Source organism: Astatotilapia calliptera, chromosome 4, assembly GCF_964374335.1.
Source record: "Astatotilapia calliptera chromosome 4, fAstCal68.1, whole genome shotgun sequence".
Taxonomy (NCBI): domain Eukaryota; kingdom Metazoa; phylum Chordata; class Actinopteri; order Cichliformes; family Cichlidae; genus Astatotilapia; species Astatotilapia calliptera.
In genome coordinates, this window is record NC_137425.1 from 2,459,729 (window position 1) to 2,482,941 (window position 23,213).

A 23,213-nucleotide genomic window follows, 5' to 3' on the forward strand; every position below is an offset into this window, starting at 1 on the left:
TAACAGTGTATTACAACAGCACTGAATGAAAACTTTGAAAGCCAGTTTCCTCCTTTGTCTCTGTTTGATCTCATCTCAAAAGGAGGAAGCTGTCTGAAGAAGGTAGTTGTTCACAGTGTTTATTGCCACAGTGAGAACACTTCAGTCTCCTGACTCATGCCACAGGAAGGGATGAGCAATTGGACTGAACTGAACTCTGAAATCCAAGAAGACATGCAGTCTAATCCGTTTTCTGTGAAAGCTCGAGGTCCAAACACAGATCCACTGGGTGACCTCACAGACAAGGTCACTGTCAATAGGAAGGATATTGATCACTCCCTGGAAATCCCAGAGTGAGACTGAGTCCAGGCCAAGATGAATTCATGAGAATACAGGGCATCAATCACCGGGGTAGACCTCGCTGAAAATAAATTGTCTCATTATGAGTCCTCCTTGTTTCTAATGGAAACAAATAACCTACTTCCAGCTCATCTGCAGCTAATTTATTTGTATTACTTATGCCCACAACACAACACCCACTGATGTATATCCAACCTCGCTGCAGTGTTTAAAAGCTCTTATGCAATGCTGCGCTGTCATTAACAGAGAAGGTCACGCAGTCAGCTTGTTTGTACGCACTTAAAAATGCAGGTCCTCCTTGAGATGAAGCATTACTATCATCAAGCCCCATTAGGCCCAGGGGCAGCACAGAAATATGTATCTAATGTACGATATCCTCCAAGGACTGACACTGTGCTGTACCTCACTTAGTGCCAAACAAGAGGTTTATGTCACCATTTGGAGGCTGCATGAGCACAGCATGCATCACCGACAGTGGAGGAGGTCTGAGGAGAACTTAAAGTTCTTTTTCTTCTTCCCAAATATGCAAATATGTCACATTTTAAGATGCATAGATCAATAATTTCATATTTGCAGTGGCTCAAATGACTAAATGTCAAGTGAGAGGGCTCAGTGAAGACATAAGCCAAAGAACTTGATGAAGATTTTTAGCATCTTTCAGCTTTGTTTTGGTTTAACAGCTTGTAATTTTGCTGTTTCTGAATCCCTGCCTCTCCTGCCGTGTCGATCAGGTAGACTTTGCTTAAAGCCGCACACAGTGACCGACTAAAGGAGGACAGGGTGATGGCTCACGAGCTGGATGAGCTACTACATCACCAGGATGAATGTATGTAAACTTTACATGCAATGGTTTTTTCATCACAAGAATTTATCTGCCAATAAAAACAGACCACAATATAACAATAAGAATATATAATACTTTCTTTTAGCAGTTTTAACAACTGTAATCTTCAGTAGGAACACCAGACTCATATAAAAGGTGAGATAGTCAGAAAGTTGTTGAACTACCTCAGTGATGGGTGACATCACAGAGGGTGGGTTCGCCCTGAGTTCCTAAAGGTTCTGGTTGTTGTAGGGCCGTCCTGGTTGACGCGCCTCTACAACACGGAGATCTGGGGCGGTGCCTCTGGATTGGCAGACTGGGGTAGTGTTCCCATCCCACTACAGGAGGGGGTTACATTCCTCAGGCTCCTCGCTACGCCAGGGTACTGGAGAGGAGAGAGAGCTGAGCATAAAAGCTAAGCTGTCAAATTATCGGTCGATCTACGTCCCTGCCCTCACCCATGGTCACGAGCTCTGGGTAGACACCGAAAAAACAAGAGCATGAGTAGTGGAAATAGAGCTGCTATTCCTCCACCTCAAAAGGAGCCAGTTGAGGTGTTTCGAGCATCTGAAAATGATGCGTTTTGGGCATGTCCCACAGGGAGGAGGCCCCGAGGCACACCCAGGACATGCTAAAGAGATTACAACTCTCAGCTGGCCTGGGAACGCTTCGGTGTTCCCTTGGATAAGCTGGAGAAGGTGGCTGAGAAAAGGGAGGTCTGGGAATTCTTGCTCAGGTGACCAGGTCAGGATAAGAGAAAATAAGAGAAAGTGGATGGATGGATAAAGGACTGAGATGGAGTAACAAATGTTTATTTGCATCATTTAATGGGGTTTATTATAGTAGTATTAAGTATTTATGGGAAATATGTTTAAAGAAAGGAAATTACATCAGGGAATAAAACATCATTGATTCAGATCATCAGAAAATATTTACAAAGAAGGTTTAACATTTGATTCGCCCACAGATCCTGTTTACAGCATTTAAGAATTTATGAAAGCTTCATGTATTTTTAAAGAAGTTTCTCCTGACAGAGAAGAAGTTGGATTTTCAGCAACATGTTTCCCACACCGGGCTTCAGCAGATCAGCTCGCAGAGTCTCCTGGCTCTGTGTGAAATGTCAGGTAAATATCAGGAACATCAGTTTCCACTGACCGTAATACTCCCTCAGAGAGCTGCGTCTCATAAGAGCGGTGATGAAGCGCATGCAGCAAACAGAGCGGGCAACAGCTGGCGGGCAGATATTACAGCGATCTGTTTTCCAGCCCTGAGAGAGGAGAGACTGCTGAGCCGAGATATCACCCACCGGGCAGCCTCGGAGCTGCAGGGTGCCGTGATAAATTATTTGGGTGAAAGTAGTCTGAGCAAACAAATAACCATCGGAGGGATTGCAGTGCGGAAAATAAACAGCTTCATCTCAGGAGATTTCCCACAAATGAACTTTTACTGACATCTTATGGTGAATTGTCGTCACTGCAACCACCTCTAAAATCATCTTTAAATCGTCAGCTGCTGAAATCTTTTCAAGTTAAAGATCACATTTGAAACCATTGCCTAAATCAAGTTTCCAAGTATTAAACTTTAAAGAAGAATCTCTGAAAAAACAATTATTTGAGCTGTAGGAAAGAAAAACAAGAAAAGATAAGTGCAAGTCCCACACAGATGCACTTACTTTCACAGTTTATGATTCTCGTTCACAGATTTATTTAATTTTCATTCAATGTTTGGCACCAACACTGTTCAACTGCAACTATAGTGGCTATTGCTCACATTCAAACTGAAAAACCACCATTTAAAAGGACACTGATGCATGATGAGCAAATAATGTATGCAGGAAAAAGAACTCAAATAAAATCAGGGGAATTTATGGTTTATTTCATCCTTTGCACTGCTAAAAAAAATGGATTCTTTAGTGCATGCTGGTCCTGTACCTCTCTACCTTCTCAAAAACAACTAAACAACCAAAAGAAAAATAAGACTAAATAACAAGCTAAATAAAAATAACCTAATCAAAACGCATAAACGTGTATAAATACTTAAACCTTTAACATATTCTAATCATTCAGCTACAAACTCCTACAGCAGCAGCTGCCTTGTTTTTTAAAGCTCTGAGGTGGTTTGAAAACAGACGTGCTGCAGACTCGTGGCGTACTGAAGGTTAAAAACCAAAGTAAAACATGTCAGTTTATGCACACATTACTTTTACGCGACTGTTTCATGCTTTGTCAGGAGACAGAGATCCACCGAGATAACCACTTCTAGCATGAGCTGATAACTCGACAGCTCTAAGCTTTTATTCAAATACCAAGATGACGATGACAAAGGCTTCAAAAAGGTAGTCTTATAGACCAGGGGTGGGGAACTGTCCTGGGCCGGTGTCCTGCTGGTTTTAGATCTCACCCTGGGTCAACACACCTGAATCAAATGATTAGTTCATTAGCAGGCCTCTGGAGAACCTCAGGACATGTTGACGAGGTCATTTAGCCATTTCAACTAGCTGTGTTGGATCAAGGACACATCTAAAACCTGCAGAACACCGGCCCTCAAGCCCAAGAGTTCCTCCACCCATGTTATAGACTGTACATAAAAGATGGACACAGCCACTATGACATCAAGCACGGGTTTGGAGAAGTTCTATTTTGAACCTCCAGGTGAGTATCACAGTGTTTTCAGACCACGATGATGACAGGAGACAGATCTGAGTGCAATTACCGACGTAACTGCGCTCTCAGACAGGCCGCGGCTGAACGGGACAAACTGGCAGGTGTTCCAAATTAAGGCTGTCCAAATCTCAAGGAGGAAGATGTCGGACCGTTCACAGAGTCGCAGCCCAAAGTAGGTCTGATTGGATGGTCACGGCATTATCACTCATAATCCAAATGAGATTGGTTCTCTCAATTTACAGCACACTATAAGGCTACGTTCACTCTGCAGGTCTTAATGCTCAATTCCGATTTTTTGATCAAATCCGATTTTTTTGTCTGCTCGTTCACACTACAGATAAAATGCGAACGCGCTCTAGTGTGAACGCTCAAAGCGGCCCGCATGCGCAAAAGAAGACGTCACACACAACGCGCTCTGTTTAGACCCAGAGCAAACAGTATTGTTTGACTGATGGCCCTTAATATAAAGACTTCGGACTTTACGTTTCCCAATTTTTGCTTTAAGTTATTTTGTTATCTACATAATAATGTAAATAACCTAATAATGATCCTTATTGCTGTTTTAGAGGAGCGCTGCTTCAAAGGATAGTTGCAGATTTCTGTCAGAATCTGCAGATTATACAGTACAAATAAAATGTTCACGTTGTCTTCCCAATAGTTTCACTGGATGGCCAGAAAGCGTTCACGATGTCTTCTCCAGTGCTGATAATTAGCGTCTGTCTTGTGTCAGTGACGTAAAAGACGGATTTAATGCGACTTGACCATCAAACAGCAGTCGCTTTCTGAAACATCGGATATGTATCGGATTCAGTGCCACATATGAAAGTGAACCAGATCGGATTTGAAAATATCGGATTTGTGCCGTTCACACTGTCATACCATGATCGGATATGGGTCGCATAGGGTCAAAAAAATCGGATTTGATGCGCTTTCACCTGCAGTGTGAATGTAGCCTAAGAGGAGAAGTGTTTTTGAAACCTCACATATCTAATATAAACTCTGTGTGAGCTATTATACAGAGCCTGTTGATGTTCATAATGGTCTCTTTGATAAATAATGAATCATACTTGTAAGCACCTTTCAAGCAGGTTGGTGAACTTCAAAGTACTTCACAGATGACTGACAATCCAATAATAGGACATAAGAAGAAGTAATAAAGCAATAAAGCCCTTACCGAACTTCTGTCAAAGGTTATGGTAAGATTGGGTCATATTAGGATCTCCACAGCATCCAATATTAAAGTTTCAACAATGCCATAAAAGAAATGATCATTAGGAGAGGTACTAGTGACGTTCTTATTATAGCCAGCGCTGAAGGGCATTATTGATACTCGGATACTTGGATTTTGAGTGGAGGATCACTTTAGAGTCACTTAAGAGTGACTTACTCTCACAATCTGGGTCTGAGAGGTTAAAGAGTGTTTGTAGGCGATGGGCTTCTGTGCGCTTTGAAAACTTTAACCAAATTAGCTCAAGTCAACAGTCAGCGGGACTCTTCTTATCCTATTATGGTCGGCCCTTCTCCACTGGACATTTGGAATTTGAATATCCACACAGGCTTCACATCACATTATGTAATGCTGTTTGAAGCAAACTGCTGTGTACGCTGTGTCTGACACCAGTATCAGTCTAACACTCCAAACACAATCAGATTATTCTTATTTACATAAAAAATCAGATTAAAACTACAAAACACGCCTCATCTGTTCTCTGTGTGAAGCTAATTAGCAGATATAGTTTCTTATGACCCAGCAGCTCATCAGCAGAATAAATGGGTTTTATTTTTGTCCGTGACATTTAGGAATATTTTTAGAAAGCAGAGGTTGTTACCTTTCCAATAAAGAGTGTGTTTTAAATTTTAAATAAAACCTGGTAAGACTTAGATCATACAAGCTTATAAAACTTGTAAAAGTGTGTGGTATGGCATGTCTCTTCAATGAAAGTGATGCTGTTGGGTGGAAATATCTATATTCTTCAAAATTCTTCAAACAGCAGTGGATGTTAATCGAACACTCACCCCCTAAACTTAGATGGGCTGCTGGTGACTACTCAAAAATATTGTGGCCTATAAAGCATCGTCTTTGCATATAAATGTAATGTGGTTCATTTTTTTAGTTAAACAAAAAAGAAACATTTTAATGGCCAGATATACTTTAAAATGTTATCAGCCCAGTGAATTAACGAGGTCCCAGAATGGATCCCTGAGGAACACCTGTAATAGAACAGAAGACATGACCTGAACCATTTAATTAGGATAGCAGCTTTTATTGCATCATGTAATGTTATTTAATATTATATAACTATATTTACAGAAGTGCATTCTTTAGAAAAAGAAACAGGAAACTGGTCTCCCTCATTTAATTTTTAACCACTTTAGTCCCATTTTTTGTGACTTCCGGTTGTTCTACAGGATCATCAGCAGATCAGTATTTAAAATATTATTTAGTCGCCACCAGAGCTGTTTGGCTCCCCTTTATAATACTTTTTTTTTACACTGCTTTACATATCTGTTTTTCCCACAGTGTGCCCATACTGAAGCAGTCATATGGATAAACTGGTTTTGATATATTAAGGCAGTGTGTGTGAGAGACGTTTTGTTGTCTGAACACTTTAAACTAATCCTGCAGTTTATCTCAAACACACCTGCTCCTCTCTACACTCTGTTCCCTCCTACTGAAGCTGCCTGACCAGCTCCCTGTCCTCCTCAGAGTTCTCCTCAGGCTTTTCTTTTCCTATGTTTTCTCTGCCGACTTTCCCTTTGGGCTTGAAGGCCACAGAGAGCAGCTCCTTCTGGATCCTCCGCTCCCTCTGCCTCCTCAGCAGAGCCAGGATCTCCTTCCTCTGGTCCCCCATGGCCGCGTACCGCTGCCTCTCCTCCTGCCTCTGCCGGGGATCGGGGACTCTTTGCGGCTCCGGAGCGGGACCGGCGGCGGTGCTGCCGCTGCGCTGCGGCCGAGACACCGGCAGCCTCTGGCGGATATCCGCCGACACCAGCCGCGACTCCAGCGGCGGCAGCAGGGACAGGGAGCTCCACAGCTGCCTGGCGTGGGACACATCCTCCGGGGAGGATCCTTCAAACACGATGAAGAGCAGATCAGTCTCCTCCTGCTCCGGAGGATCCGCCTGAACGGACATTTGAGCCTTCGGGCCAGAAACAGAGAAACTTTTAATTTAAACAGATAACGGCGCTCTTGTTTACTGTTGTCACCATGGAAATAGACTACGGCAAGCCAGCAGGAGTCAAGATTTTCTTGACGCGCGTAAGCCTTCAAAATAAATTCAAAAGCAGGATTAATGTAATCATTTCAGTCGCTTTTGTCTGTCAGTGCCAATTTTTAGAAGAGGAAAAAACACAGTGACAGCCCATCACTTAATCTCATGGATTTAAGCTTTTATCGAGTAAAATTCACAAAACTGTTTCAGTTGCTGCAGACTAGAGTTGACTGTGCACATAAACCTTCCTGATCACATACAGTAGCCTAATTATTATTATGTTTTGGCGCTCTCTTTTGAGCCATTCTTAATGTTTCTGACCATCTGATAAACAAAAATGTCAATTAAGCTTAATTAAATGAAACCCCAGTTAATAAAACTGGTTAAAAATAGGGCTTGCCAAAGGATGGATATCCAGGAAAAATCCAGGAATTTGTCTTTTTCATAAAGTGGATTTCCTTAAACTATAATCATAATGAAAATAAATGATCTAAATAAATGAATAAGAACTGAAATAGTCTGGCAAGGATTGAATTTGGACTTTCATGAAGCAAAGAAAAAGCAAAGAAAAGTAAAATGATGGCATTATTGAGAAACAGATTCGGACACAATAATCATTTTATTTTAGTTGTTTTGTTTTAAGAACAAAGATGGAGACTTGTTTTTTATGTCTGCACGTCCGGGTCACACTACGATTGCTGTAACCCGTAGTTATTCTCTCCTCGTGACCTTTGACACTTGTCTGGACTACATGACATGTAACTGAGCCATCAGTGCTAAAACTAGCCCAGATGTGTCTGCTATTTAAATTTGAGACACTGTTTAAAACGTCAATAAAACTTAATGATTTGCATGATTTTAAACTGTGTGAATGACCTAAGTTTACACAGAGAAGGGTTTCAGGTGTGGAGCCAGTTTAAAATATTTTATGGACTTTTATTCAATTTGATCTAATAAGGTGTTTTTAAATTTGTGATTCTCATAAAAGCTTAATCTCGGAGTTTCTGACAAAAAGAGTGGGATGAAAACATTGTTTTTTTTTAAGAAGACGAAACCTGCAGTTCCTCTAATGTCCACTGGAGACTCCTGAGTTCCTGCAGACTCATGTGTTGAAACTTTACAGCAGAAATAAAAATGTTTACTGCCTGAAATAAAACAATTTTGGTCTCTATCTTAACCGATATACAAGGAAGAATGTTTGTATAACTCACCTGCTTAAATTGCATGAAGGTTTAAAGTTTGCATTATTGGGGGCGTGGCCTATCTGTGACATGAAGGAGTTCAAAACCAATGGGTGAAGCAGAGGCGGAGGCAGACATTTGACACACCCGGGCTTCTGAAAAAACAACCCAGGCGTCATAGAGACCATGTCCATCTTTTATGTACAGTCAGTGTAAAAGAAGCCTGTCACGTACAAGAAAATGCAGGTAGAGGAGCAGAGTTTGAGGATCATTTAATAACACTGGTTATTGGTCATGTGTGCAACATACTAATGTGAAGCCAAGTTTCTATACTTTCTATATTGTTAGTTTTAACAGCTTAATTTATGGATTCCCAGTGTGTTGTCGGCACAAAACAAGGAAGTGCTGAAAAATCCTGAAATGTAGGCACTTTCCAGCACCTCTGTGTAATAACCAACTCAATTTTGTTATCACTTTAGCAGATACATGTCATCAAGCTGAGCCAGAACAACCGTGGGCTCTTAATTTGAAGGCAGACTGACTGAACCTCGTTTGATTGGCTGAATGAAGACCTGCTGCTAACTTTGGATAGGAGGTAGGCAGGAGCCCAAGGGCTCCACCCCCAGGTATCGCGGCTGATTTAAATGCCAGGGGAGGAGGAAGGACATCATCTTCATCTTCATCCTCATCATCACCATCACTTCATTTACCTGACATGAGAGTCTCATTTCCCTGGAGCTCAGCCTGCATCCTGCACTGAGGACTGAAGCCCTGAACGGTGAGTACAGCGCTTTAATTTTAATTTTAATACTCCCACAGTTTTGATGCCAACCTACAGCTGCTGCCTTGCTCAGTGAGTTAGAGCCTGTGTGGATGCATCTAAACTTGCAGAAATGTGTAATGTTCAGTAGATGAATCTCCAACAGGTGGCTATTTTGTGTCAAGACAAAAGAAATGTTCTATTTTATGAGGTGTAATTAGGAACTAATGGCCTTCTGCATGACCCTGAATCCGTTATTCGTCATTAACAATAATTCCAGGCTGACCTGTTCTCAGTTTAAACTGTGAAAAGTGTCAGAAATGATGCAGGATGCTGATTTCACCTGCTCTGCATAGCCCGTGTGCCAGTAGCCACACATGGATGCTCCCCCCTGACATGTCACCATTTTGGTGTAAACGGTAAGCTTGGCTGGACACATGAGCTGCACCTTATAAGGTAGTATGCCTGCTAAGTCCCTAGCATCCCTCTTTGGGCTACCAAGCTACCAGGAGCAAATGGTTAGCCAAACATGGGCATTCCAGCATGGCAGCTCACTTGTTTGATACTCGGGGTTATCTGTGTGCTGCTTTTCATATTTTATTGCCTGCTGTTCAATGGGAGGTCAAAGCAGCCTTGTGACCTGCACGCAGAGGCACAGACGAGGATAAGTGAGTAAGTAGCTGTATGCAAACTTTAGGGAAATATGGCATTTATTTATCAGATGTAATCTGTGAGACAGTTCACTGAAAGTGGATGTAAATGAGCTGTGAGATGCAAAGGCAGCAGTTGGAGGCACAGATGGAGGAAGTGTGAGGCAGAAAAATGAGCTAATGAGTCAGTTTTATTGATGCTGGTGCGTCTTCATCACTTCTTAGCCTTTATGTGCCCCTGAAAGCTTTCAGAAGTCTGTGAGAAAGATGCTTTTATTTCTCCTCCTCTGCTTGATGCTGTGTGAGACTGTGCTACAAAATAGTTAGGTCTTTAAATCAAGTTGCGCTGAAGGCGTAGGCGTAGTTTTTTCCTTCAGAAAACTGAACAAGTTATGCATTTGTCCTGTTCAGTAAAGGCATGAAAAAAACAAAAACACATCAACAGTAGTCCGTATGGGAAAAAATGCCTCCAACAAGGTCTTTTTCTTTAAAAATTGGTCTTTTTTACTCCCAAAATATAAAATATGAATCTTGTGTTGGAAACATAATTATCTGCAACGCACACACTGCTGTGAGTCCTGGTGCTGGCAGGTGGAAAACTATGGAGAAACCAGGAGATGGATTTATAAAAAAAAATTTTAAGTTGTGAGCTGCTGTTTTTGAATTTGGGAGTTTGAAACTCATTTTTCTTTTATAGAGCACCAGTTCTTTATGCTATGACTCTGGGCTGTTAGTGGGATGCACTGGGCTCAACAAAACCACCAGATTAGCCTCTATATGCAAAATAATTCACTCTAATTACAGTTTTATAAGATTCCACACAAGCCTGTATATGACAGCTACTCATCATCTGATGTAATAAAACCAAGAGCATCCTGATATAAAAACAAAAATAATGAGCTCAGGGGGTGTGTAGGAAGTTTCAGGGAAACAAAATAAATGTTGTAATTTACATGTACTAAACTGTCCAACCTTCTGGGATGAAACTGGATGCCGATAAAAGCTTTCCTTTAGAGTGTCGTAACACTGACTTTGGGCTCGATTGAAGACAATCTCAGTTATGGGTGAGTGGATACACAGAACTCTACTGAAACTGTTTTCAGCATCAGCTTTTCCTTTTTTTCTGTAATGCATTAGATAGCTTGTTGGCATGCAGGTGAGCACAGGTACGATCCTGTAAGCAAAGTGCAGAATGGAATAAAATTTGCAAAAGGCCAATGATATGAAGCATGTGCTGTAAGGTAAGTACCATGTAATATTACAGAGAAAACTCCAGCAATTAGATCAACCCCTTATGAGCAGCACTTGGCAACTGCGGGAAAGAAGAACTTCTTTTTAACAGGAAGACACTTCCAGCAGAACCAGGCTCAGGGAGGGGTCTGAGAAGAGGAACAGAGAGACACAGAAACAATTATGGGAGCAAAGACATAAGCTAATAGATATAAAAATGTGAACACGTGGGGAGTGAAAAGAGGTCCTCAGTGCATCATGGGAAATCATCCTGCAGCCTGAACCTGTAGCAGCATAAAAATAGATAAATGGCAGGTTTATGAGTACAATAAGGCAAAATTAAAACTGCAGTGAATATAAAAAAGCAGAGAAAGAAAAAGTGTCTTTTTTAATTCACATTTTTGATTTGTCAGCAGGTCAGAGGTCAAATCAACTCACATATCAGAGGCTGAGCCGGTCCCAATCGACGATTCAAACATCAGCGTCACTGCCTCCGAACCACCAGCGTTAGACTCCGATCCCGCCGCTGCTGACCCGCAGGTCGATCCGACCGCCAACATGGCCGACACCGACGACAAGTACCTCTTCCTGGAAAACGACTTCCGCAACAGCGGCGTGGCCCAGGCCGACTGGGCAGCTAAAAAGATGGTGTGGGTGCCATCAGAGAGGGAGGGCTTCGAGCCGGCGAGCATCAAGGAGGAGAAGGGTGACCAGGTATGCATGGAAACAAGAATGATTGACAGGAGCCATCAGGAAACACAAATATGATGTTGATTAAGTCAGAAACAGCGTGAAAAGAAGGAGCTGAAGCAGAGTGGGGTTGCAAAGCAGCTTGCAGACAAACATTTACACCAACTGTTTGTCTTTGTTACTTTGTTACTTTATGAAGAGAGTAACAGTGATTCTGGTCTTTTAACAGAGTTTTACCCTTAAACTCTTTAATTAAATTTAACCTGGCACTTCAGTACGGGACCGCTTTCTGCAAACTGAGTAAACACAAGAACAAATGGAAAAGCTTCCATACATTCCAGAATACTCTATGGGAATTGTTTTGTTATGGACGAACATGAGACGCAGCGGTTACAGACATTACTTCCTCGCGTGTAAAACTTCAGAAATTACTTTTCAAAGATTAAAAAATAAACTTGAGATAAATTAAATGTAGAATTTCAACATTTTTAATTTTCTTGTGAGATTTTCTTCTCTTCGTTGTCTTTTTTAGTTTTCTCTCACCTGTTCTCAAACCTGTTTCCTCTGAATGACACAGATGTGCAGGACACCAACACGGTTGTTTGGTTTGTCAGGCGATGTGATATTTGAATTTTTGTGCTGAATACCTGCCGCTGCTCTGCAGGTGCTGGTGGAGCTCTCCAACGGTCAGAAGGTGACGGTGAACAAAGACGACATCCAGAAGATGAACCCGCCCAAATTCAGCAAGGTGGAGGACATGGCCGCCCTCACCTTCCTCAACGAAGCCTCCGTCCTGCACAACCTGCGCGAGAGATACTTCTCCAGCCTGATCTATGTGAGGAAAACACTCAATGATCACCTGGCGCCTGATTTATCTGGTGCTCAAGTCAAACTTACACCCATGATTTTAAGTCTCTTTGTTAGAAACTGTGTTTAAATTACATTAAAAAGGAAGTTTGTTCTATAAAAACCACACAGGTCTGTGTTTATAGAACTAAAGTGAAAACTTTGCCCCCCTATGTTGAAGACAAATTGAAAGAATCAGGTGTTAACCTGAATGTGCTGTAAGGTTTTACGTAAAGAAAACTGCAGTAAAGACAAAGTCAGCAGGAGACAGGAGAGCTGAGGGCCCCTCATAAACTCAGAGGCTGACGAGACTTAACGTTCAGGTGGAAAGTCCTCGTTTAAGGACTGATGTACTGGAAAGATCAGCAGCTTATGTTTGTATTATTTTAGTCAGTCTTTCAAAGACTAATAAGGTACTGCATGTAAAAATTTGAATCCGAGCTCATGCATCTCATACAGACCACTGTGCAGATCCCCGAGAGTTAGGAGGTCCAGTTCCTCCAGTCCTTATATGAGCAGAGGACTTCAGAGCAGCTAAAACCATCTCTGACGTTAACTCGAGCCACCGCTATTGTTCAACCTAAAGTTGGATTATTAAGAGAACGAGCTGCAGGGCCTGTGCAGTTTGAATTAATGCAGCAATGTGAAGTTTTCTCTATAATGTTGTGGTTAGAAAGGAAGCGTGTGATTAGGTTTAAATATATTCAGAAGCAAAATAATCTTGTTTTAATCATTAAAGCCATCAGATTAGACAAAACAGGGCATTGATTCACACAGATTACATTCATTCTTACCATGTATCAATATAATTAATCCCATCATTTGACTCTAAGGCTGCTTTATTATTTTGTCTCTATTTGCTGTAAAACAAACTGAATGAAACTTTATTGTTATAAAAGACGAAGCAGCAACAAGAAGCAGTCAGGAAACAGTTTATAACGAAAATTAATTTACAGTCTTGACTTTTAAACATGTCAACGAGGTGGAAGTTCTTATAGTCACAGGTTAATAAAGCACATGAACCTGCTCGTGCATGAAAAGAGCGAGGCGCCAGTTCAACAGTTCACACTGTTTTGATCTTGAATGCACCCAGTCGAGGTGTGGCCAGTCCCTTAAGAAGGTGGGAGGAGTCAAACAATCAGACAGGAGCTGGAAGAAGGAAGCAGAACACACCTGAAACTGAGCCACAGCTGAAACAACACTTTTACTTTGGAAGTGTGACCTGTCAAACACGATGACTCCCATTATTAGGAGCACACACCTGTTCATGAACTATTACAGGAGTACTAAAATCTGCATGTACAGCATAAGATAACCTTCCTTATTCCTGCTGTGCGTGAGTAATCAGATATCAAAGCACCAGTTTACTGGGCGATGTCTTAACATTTTAAAAACTCGAGTAGAAAACAGACGTCAGAATGAGCTGGCAGCTCCGGCGTGGTGATAAAGTGATGTTTCGTCCCTCCACAGACGTACTCGGGCCTCTTCTGCGTGGTGGTGAACCCCTACAAGATGCTGCCCATCTACTCTGAGAAGATCATCGAGATGTACAAGGGCAAGAAACGCCACGAGGTTCCACCGCACATCTACTCCATCACGGACAACGCCTACAGGAACATGATGCAGGGTAACTGTCTGCATGCACAGACAACAGATCACACGGTAAAACGCACACGACTGTTGTTCTTATCAAGAGTCCAAGAAAAGCAGCTACAAACTTTGTGTTTGATACAGAAAGTATTTAAATACTTTTTTTTTATCTCAAACCAACAAACATGTCCATCAGCATCACTGGAAATATCAAAGATGTTCCCAGATGACTGAAAATCAAAGAATTTAGTCAAGTTTATATGTACAGACGGATTAAAGTTAGACCATCGAGAAGTAAACGACAGGTGGGAAATGCACTCAGGTAAATAAATGACAATATTTCACATCGTAGAAAACTTTTTTTTAACCAAAATTACCTTTAAAATTTGTAAATAAGATGCTGAATTATGAATATTTCAATATTTTAGCACATAAGTGACCAGTTTTATAGTAAATATAAAGATACAGATCTCCTTAGAGGCTCTGTGACGATAACAAAAACATTTTTATCCATCCAACTGTTCTTCACCTGTCCCAACAACCGTTAACCTGAGCCACTTCAAACCTGGAAGGTGTTTCACTGCTGGTGACCTGAACAGGTGCACCAGTGAGTCCAAAGCACATATTTTGAGCCAAGTCCAGGTGTGCCACGGGACTTTAGGAGGCATGGAAACTGTAAGCAAAGAGAGAGATGAGGGTGAAAGTAAAGCTGAGGATCCATCTTCTTGCCTTCACCTGTGAGCAGGACCTCTGTGTCGTGACTAAAAGAATGAGATCACAGATATAAGATGTAAGCAGCACTTGCAAAGGAATCAGATGAGGTGGTTTGGGCGTGTGACCAGAAGAGTGTGAGGAAGTTGGGGACCTGCAGACAATGTGTGGATGGCACTCCCCCTGTTTACCTGTGCATCGCACTGATAAACGGTGTGTTATAGAGCTCTGTCCATGCTCTCTCATATGATATATTACTTGATAAGATTTCTTGAAATTTTTTACAAGGTCAACTTTGACCTTGGGAGCTAACAGTGAAAGTCAAGGTCAAACGCTCAGCCACCCTAGGTACTCATGTCCCCCAAGCTCCAGTATGTTGTACAGTTGGAAGATGTTTGGTGTGACTTCGACCAGATTTTCACCTAAATTAAATCCACTCCAGCTGTTATTGGTCTCTACCATCACATGGAATATGACAGTTACATCTAGACTGCTAACAACCAGACAAATGGAGCGGTGACATACTCCCTCCCTTTGGGGAGAAACAACGTGTCTCTGTTTTCCCACCTTCATTGAACCTACCGTTCCCGTACAGTTTACAGCATCTATGAAGGCACAAAACCTTCATGTGCAAAGAACTTTTCACTTTCTTTGTGTTTTCATTCCTGTGTAGAAACGTTACCCTCAGAATAATGACTGTCGTAAAATTTCCACACTTTCAACCCTCCAGTGTGGGTTGGATTGGACTCTGTGGTTCTGCATGTTTGGCACCCCCAGTCTGAAGCACTGGGAGTCAGCAGCACTGAGAAAGCCCACCTGGCTTCACCTGGACCGGGGAAGTCAGAGGAGCTGGATCATGCTAACATGCTTTCTTTGAAACACTTGTCAGATTCAGAAGCGTGCATTGTTTGAGCCTGTGGGCCTCTCTGTGTCCAGAGACGTGACTTTTGATTGGGTGTAAATGTGAGAGTGTGTGGTTGGTTTCACATCTGAGATGTACAACACCTTTTACCCTGTGGCACCTGGGATAGGCACCATCCCACCCCCATGACCCCGAGTTGGATAAGCGGATAAGTCCTGCTCATCCACTCTGCATCATCAGCCAACACACAAACTGACTTTTAAATCGCAGCACGCTGGTCAGACGTTTGACTCCCGGGCAGACCTCTCACAGGATTTTGCACAGCCACCCTTTTCTCTAATGACATACTCTCTCCACTAAATGCTGCATTTATCATGTGTTTTATGACTTTTGATGTAAGAGTGTTTATGTTTTCAAGACACATGAGGCTGGTGTGTATCAGATGAATACACAAACACTCATCCTGTCCCCTCAGATCGACCATCACTATCCCCAGATGCCCCCATCTCCCCCCACAAATATGAAAACACATTCAGTCCCATAAGTCCTGCTGCTTCTGACGCTGCTGTACAAAACATGAAGCAGCCACAAACAGTCACATCACAGCTCTTTCTCAGAGGTGAGCGATGGCGTTGAGCAACCTCGACTGAAGCCTCGGAGCGTGCCGTCTGGCCTCCGTTTGGTCCGCCGGTGACCTCAGAGCAGCTCCATACTTTCCACTGAGCTCCAGGATGGCCATACATGGAGCAGTGAGACGAGATTACAGTGACGGAGTCCTGCATCCACCTGCTATTTTTAGAGGATATGAGTGATGGAGGCTAATCTCCCAGTGAGCGAGATCTCTTTCGCTCTCGTGTCCAAGTGTTTGGAGTTTGACGAGTTCAGTGTCACATTATGTCTCTCTCTCTCTCTCTCTCTCCACAGACCGCGAGGATCAGTCTATTCTCTGCACGTGAGTCAAAACAGACAGCACTTGACCTTTTCACAGACACATACCACCAGTTTGTTACCCAAACCTTTAACTGGACCAGTTCACCTCATTTCCAGCTCCATCTATTTAGACCAGAGCAGCTTTGCATGACTCAGAGTTCAAAATAAGCTTAATTATTCTTACACTGGGCCTCAGTGATGCTGTCAGATCAGATATTCTGTCTGAAACAAGCTGTTTAAGCTTCTTATCTTTTCTCCTGATTGGCTGCCCCTCGCAAGCAAAGTTTAAACGGCAGGTGGGCGGGGCCTCTGTGCCAGAGATGGCCGTTTTAGGGATGTCATAAAGGTCCACTTTACACTAAGAAAAACAAATCAAACGACGATGCCCTGTTTAATATTCTCACTATTTTCTTGTTTACCGTTTTAATTTTGGGGGCCCATAAAACATTATCAGAATAGGAGTTTCAAAATGTCATTTATTTACACAAAGACAAAGAAAACAACAGGTATTTACATCTGAGAGGGTGGTTCTGGTCAAAAATGGGATCTTTTGCTGTAAAACAATGTAAAAACATAAAAATGGGGAGTCTAAGGAGCTTGGAAAGAAAAGCATCTGGATGTCTTTAGACATGCTCTGAGAGCACTCCCGTCGGGCTTAAAGTCTGTGACTCTCCACCAATCGCTCTTAGAACTGAAAAAGCTTCTTGGACGAAAGGTGAAACATCTTCAAGTAACCTAAAGACATCCAGATGCTTTTCTTTCCAAGCTCCTTAGACTACGATGACCTGGATATCTAAGAACCTTCACAGAACTTTTATTTTACGATCCCTGCTATTAATCGACTTAGTTTCATTTACTCCAAAACATGTGTCCACTTTGGTGCCTGCTTTTAAAAGAGAAGCACTTTTTTATTTTACATGTAAATAATAACACGACCGATGGGAATATTCATCATAAATCTTTTATAATCTTTAATTGATTATCGCTAGTGTTCAAATATTGTGTTACTTAATCCAAGTTTATCATTTTAAAAGAGCTGCAGCTGAAAACTCTCTTTAAAGAAGCGTTACAGCTGACTAGCAGGCTAATGCTAAAACTAGCAGCTGGGTGTTAGGAGGTTAATCAGTCTCTGCTGCGTCACCCAGAGGTGAGTCTGGAGCCGGGAAGACAGAAAACACCAAGAAGGTGATTCAGTACCTCGCCGTCATCGCCTCCTCGCACAAGGGCAAGAACCCCGTCAACCCTGTGAGTACCAGCGCCTCAAGCTTTCTGACTCTTAAAGAAAATAAAGCCCAAAGCAGCCAAATAATCAGACAAAAGCTAAAAGTTTTATAAGGTTTCAGGATCCAGACTGAAAGTTCAGACATTATGAAATCAGAATGAGCTTTAAGTTTGAAAAAACTGCTATAAAAAAGTGCAAACTCTGCTGTGTACGACAGGATTCAGTCGCTGGCGCCGTGGCCAAGGTGAGGACAGATTACTGCTGTTTGCTGCTGGGGGCGGGGCTTTTAATTCTTTATCTTTGATGATTTAAAAGAAAAATCAAAGAAAAGTCTCCATGATTCTCACGATCCTCCATAACTAACCTGAACGTTACATCTGCTCTTCGCTCCGCTGCATTTAATCCAGTCATGAACCATCTTTGGTTTGTTTAGTCAGGATTTATCAGTGCTTGACCTCTGACCCCTGCTGCTCCGCTGCTGCGTTTCAGGCCAATTTTGGGGAAAATGCAAATATTTTATGATTTCTAACCGGCGTGTTTCTCTTGCAGCAGCAGCAGGCGGGATCTTTGGCCTACGTGAGTATAAAATCTCATAAAGACTCGTTTTTACTTCAGTATCAATGTAACAGGAAAGCTTTGTGAGCCTTACATCATGACCTGTTCTGTTTAAAAGCAGAGATGTTTTTAGCTGTTTAACCTCATTTTTGCTGCAGGGGGAGCTGGAAAAGCAGCTGCTGCAGGCGAACCCGATCCTGGAGGCCTTTGGAAACGCCAAAACCATCAAGAACGACAACTCTTCGCGATTTGTAAGAACTTCATTCAGTCTGTCAACGCAGAGATGGAAAAATACCTGTGATATAAAGTTAAAGCTGCTGTCGTCCTCTCTGCTCGCAGGGAAAGTTCATCAAACTCAACTTTGATGTGACCGGCTACATCGTCGGGGCGAATATCGACACCTGTATCCTACTTTGAGTTAAATTTTTCCTTTTTTAATGTAAGCATTAAATAAGTGGGTCATTCTTCTTAATCCTGGTCAGACCTGCTGGAGAAGTCTCGCTGTATTCGACAGGCACACACCGAGAGAGCCTTTCACATCTTCTACTACATGGTGGCTGGAGCCAAAGACAAGATGAGAGGTGAGCAGCTCAAACCACAGGAAAAAATCCTTCATTTAAAGGGACAAGCTGACATTTTTAAACCATCCTGGGGTCAGATGGGAGCTGTCATAACATAGTAATAACTATAATTTATTGGTAAATATGAATTTTAAGCTCATGCTGCAAAACAGATGCTGCAGATCAGAGCCTGACTGAGAAAGTCATAACAGATGTTTTTGTTAAATTGCGAGTCATGTCTCAGTCAAATGAGACTGTGTATAACTGATGGCCACCGTGACATTATCCATCAGCTTTTGGTGTTTTGAAGGGTGAAGTTCGGTGCTGCTTTTGAGGAGCTACAAGCAGCAAGAGTGCAGAGTAGATCTACAGACTGTATGATTCAGATACTTGATCATCTCTGAAAGACTGTGAAAACATCCTATTACGTTTCAAGTTTACTATCCAACGACTGAGACAGAGTTTGCATGCAGATGAACATAAATGAATCTGTGTAGGTGGACAGTGTGTTCAAGTTAGCTGTTAGTCAAAAAGAAAGATGCCTTCATTCATTTCCTTCAGTCAATAATATCATCAGCAATCAAATGTTGTAGCTGGACCATCTTTGTCCACTCTGCAGTTTTTACCCATCGTAGCACGACGACAGGCAGATGTGATGTCACCGTTGTAACCATGTTTGGACTCTGTCTGCACAGTTGGCCATCAAAGCAGCCACACCCCAAACTTTAGGCCTCAGTAAAATCCAGATGGATCAGTTATTTAAAAATATATACTCCTGGAGATGTTATAAAAGAGGAAACTATCCATAGAGGCCAAAACTGTTTTTATATTAGGATGTAAACGTGTTTATTTCTGCTGTAAAGATGAACATTTTAACACGGAACAGCAGTTTTTGCTTCATTTTCAGCCCTATTGATGTCAGCGTAGATATGAAATTATGTGAATGATGCTGGAAACCAGCTGCTTCCTCTGTAGCGACTGCACGGATTACACTCAGTCAGCGTAACGTCTTCTCTCTCTGTTTGTAGAGGAGCTGCTGCTGGAGGACTTCAGCAGCTATCGTTTCCTGATAGAGGGTCACGTGGAGATCCCCGGGCAGGAGGACAACGAGATGTTTGATGAAACGCTGGAGGCCATGGACATCATGGGTTTCACTGAGGAGGAGCGATTAGGTACAGAGACCACGTAATGACAAGATTCCCAACGATTTATGCAAGACTTCCTATTCAAGCCTACAAAATAAAAGGACTGTAATTATACTTTAGGATATTTTTAAATGAGGAAAAGTTGGGGTTTGGGGGTATTTTTATAAGAAAGTAGACAGAAATCACCTCCAAATTTAATTCTGAGGTGTTGGGGCAACCCAGGTTCATGCTTCTGATGCCCCTTTTTAGTTAAAGAAGTACCCTACTTATCAAAGAATAAGTGGAACATAAGAAGTTATATTTGATCTGAATCAGTTTGATGCTCCTGCTCTTCCTTTTCCTGTCTGCAGGCATGTTGAAGGTGGTGTCCAGTGTGCTCCAGCTGGGTAACATCAAGTTTGAGAAGGAGAGGAACAACGAGCAGGCGACGATGCCCGACAACACCGGTAACTTTAAAACAAAAAAGCACCATCACCAGTTCTGTAAATGAGCATCTTCACCTGTCTGACCTCCTCTCTGCCTCGACTCACAGCTGCGCAGAAGGTGTGTCACCTGCAGGGCATCAATGTGACCGACTTCACCCGCGCCATCCTCACGCCCAGGATCAAAGTGGGCAGGGAGGTGGTGCAGAAGGCTCAGACCAAGCAGCAGGTACCCGAGAAGCAAACCAAACCTCGTTAATTAAACACAGAAGACGGCAGCCTTCAATCTCATGTCCTTTCGATCTCCCTTCCTAGGCTGATTTCGCCATCGAGGCTCTGGCTAAAGCCATGTACGAGCGTCTGTTTCGCTGGATCCTCGCCAGAGTCAACAAGACTCTGGACAAGAGTAAGAGGCAGTCGTCATCCTTCCTCGGCATCCTGGACATCGCCGGCTTTGAGATTTTTGAGGTAACTGATTCCTAAAAACTAACTTTTAGTGTGTGTCATAGGAATGACATGAAACAGTGAAATGTTTCATGTCATTCCTATGAGTCAGTCGAACTAATCATTCAAGAAGAACAGCCAGGTTTGCAGTTGCGTAAAAGTGGACCGGCTCTTTATCCTGTTGAGGATATTTGAGGGTATGCATCCCTCGAGGTCCATTGCCGAGAGCACCTCAGGCCCTGTTGATACGTTTTTCGGAGTAATGTAAGCTGGAAGTCACTGTTTCATTTAGCTGGTTTTCAGTCAACTGAGAAGTGGTGGAAATGAGAATTAAGACCTCTGTCTGTGGGTCTTAGCCAGATAAGGGTGGAGAGCCCACTCCTGGTGGAGGACTAAGGAGAAACAATGAGATTTTCGTTCTGTGGAACGCCGGTCCAGCTCTCTATCTTCTCGAGGAAATTCAGTCGTGTTTTATAGACTTGGAGAAGTCCCGTGTCCCCTTCTATGGGTGTTTTAGTGTGTGCACAACCATAATGAGGCCCCACCCTGTCACGTGTCCTCTTCATAATGAAAGACGAAGAGAAGAGGGTTGGTTGGTCTCTGGTTCTTCTGGCTTCAAGCTCCAAGCAGCCTCCTTTGTAGTGGCCAAAATGAGATATAGCATTTCTATCGCTGGTTCTTAACTGGAAAATGGTGGATTGACCACACTGGTTGGGAATGAGCTTCAGAGTCTTGGGGTCTTTTTTCCCCAGTTACCTGGATCGTTGTGCAGACTCACTGGTCTGTTCTACAAAATCGAGGGCTGAGGGTGACAAGTTTTTCTGATAGAACTTTCTGGAGTCAACAGGGCGTTTGCAAAAAAAAAAAAAAGAATCATTGTGTCATCATCATCGTTCTCGAAAATCATCCTCCGTATTGAAAGAAGACAGTTGAGATGGTTCAGGCATCTGACATTATGCCGGTTTACTTGGGACTGCCCCCAGAAGCACCTGAGGGAGTCTCTCCTTAGACTGAAGCACTTGTGACCTGGATAAGTTGGGAAAATGGATGTATGAAAGTTTAATTGTGTTTTTTGTCAGTTTTTAATCATGAATTTCGATCCCACAGGACAACTCATTCGAGCAGCTCTGCATCAACTACACCAACGAACGTTTGCAGCAGCTCTTCAACCACACCATGTTCATCCTGGAGCAGGAGGAGTATAAGAGGGAGGGCATCGAGTGGAATTTCATCGACTTCGGCCTCGACCTGCAGCCCTGCATCGAGCTCATCGAGAGGCCGGTCAGACAGCTACACACACAAGCAACTTAACATGTATAACAATAAAGTCTACGCCGGTGTTGCACAACTGATAAATGCAAAAGAAGAAAATATGGCATCTAAGTTAACGAAGGATTAATTGAAAGATAACTCAAAGTTTGCCTTTATTTTATGAACAGGACAAAAGCAATTTGATGAATTAAGATAACATTCACGGTCTTTAACAAATGAAGAGTGAGCAAAGAGATCTTTCTGTAAGATTGTTAACAGATCAATTTCAAGAAGGTTTAAATTTAACAAGATTATCTAATTAAGATTATTCTGGACAGATAAAACAAAATGATAAGAGAAGATTTGGACCAAGAAAGTATGTGTTTTAAATATTTTTCCATCATGTTATTCCCAAACATCCAACAATAACCCATATGGAAAAGATATATATAAATCTTATAAAGTTTGTATCTGTCTTGTGTGAAACTTGTATGAAAAGCATATAAGTGTGAAAACAGATATAAGATCCCTTGAAAAATTATATAATGAAACTTGTATGTTTTGGATACTTACTAAAACAATATATGAAAGTAATGAGAAAGTGGCCACTTTCACGAGTAATCACATATAAGTTTTTACTATTTCTTTTCCATATGGGGATAATTTTAGGTTAATTTTTCGAGGTCTTTGAGGAAGGGACTGCGTTCTCTTTGCTCCTATCAGGACTGCTATAAAGGATGTTTGCCTGTATAGGAATGACTTTTAAACATCCCTGTACTCGACACTGATCAAAAAGTAACTGTTTGTAAAAATGTTCTCCTAAACTGAGCCGTGGATCCGACACTCTCTTCCAGAACAACCCTCCGGGTATCCTGGCCCTGCTGGACGAGGAGTGCTGGTTCCCCAAAGCCACTGATATTTCTTTCGTGGACAAGCTGCTGAACACCCACACTGGTCACGTTAAATTCTCCAAACCCAAACAGCACAAAGACAAACTGATGTTCACTGTCCTGCACTACGCTGGAAAGGTGAGGACAGCTTCCCGAGACGGACAGTCATCTGTAAAACTTTGCATTTGTGAAAAATATTTAAACACTTAAGAAAAAATGACTCACAGTGAAACAGAG

General features: G+C 42.2%; 2 protein-coding genes across 4 annotated transcripts in view; one reads left to right on the forward strand and one right to left on the reverse strand.

Annotated features, from left to right (window-relative positions):
• The first annotated feature begins 3,654 nt into the window (after positions 1-3,654).
• The window catches only part of LOC113020211 (uncharacterized), a 36,256-nt gene continuing 16,697 nt past the window's right edge, over positions 3,655-23,213 (forward strand). Inside the window, exons 1-18 of one of the 3 annotated variants that reach the window (XM_026163978.2) lie at positions 3,655-3,813; positions 3,895-3,997; positions 8,698-8,996; positions 11,275-11,572; positions 12,213-12,383; positions 13,865-14,021; positions 16,482-16,509; positions 17,633-17,732; positions 18,259-18,285; positions 18,423-18,515; positions 18,604-18,667; positions 18,747-18,845; positions 19,853-19,996; positions 20,320-20,415; positions 20,502-20,620; positions 20,707-20,859; positions 21,943-22,116; positions 22,941-23,114. In XM_026163978.2, the coding sequence (XP_026019763.1) occupies positions 11,417-11,572; positions 12,213-12,383; positions 13,865-14,021; positions 16,482-16,509; positions 17,633-17,732; positions 18,259-18,285; positions 18,423-18,515; positions 18,604-18,667; positions 18,747-18,845; positions 19,853-19,996; positions 20,320-20,415; positions 20,502-20,620; positions 20,707-20,859; positions 21,943-22,116; positions 22,941-23,114 (1,755 nt within the window). In that variant the 5' untranslated portion in view covers positions 3,655-3,813; positions 3,895-3,997; positions 8,698-8,996; positions 11,275-11,416. Of the gene's footprint in view, positions 3,814-3,894; positions 3,998-8,697; positions 8,997-11,271; positions 11,573-12,212; positions 12,384-13,864; positions 14,022-16,481; positions 16,510-17,632; positions 17,733-18,258; positions 18,286-18,422; positions 18,516-18,603; positions 18,668-18,746; positions 18,846-19,852; positions 19,997-20,319; positions 20,416-20,501; positions 20,621-20,706; positions 20,860-21,942; positions 22,117-22,940; positions 23,115-23,213 lie in introns of all 3 variants that reach the window. The other 2 variants (XM_080300724.1, XM_026163981.2) reach the window with 2 other exon arrangements.
• Positions 5,566-7,562, reverse strand: hoatz (HOATZ cilia and flagella associated protein). Its single transcript, XM_026163982.2, has 2 exons — positions 6,468-7,562; positions 5,566-6,036 (listed from the first exon to the last, which is right to left on the reverse strand). Exon 1 carries the CDS (start codon positions 6,957-6,959, stop codon positions 6,495-6,497), a length of 465 nt encoding a protein of 154 aa, XP_026019767.1. The 5' UTR covers positions 6,960-7,562; the 3' UTR covers positions 5,566-6,036; positions 6,468-6,494.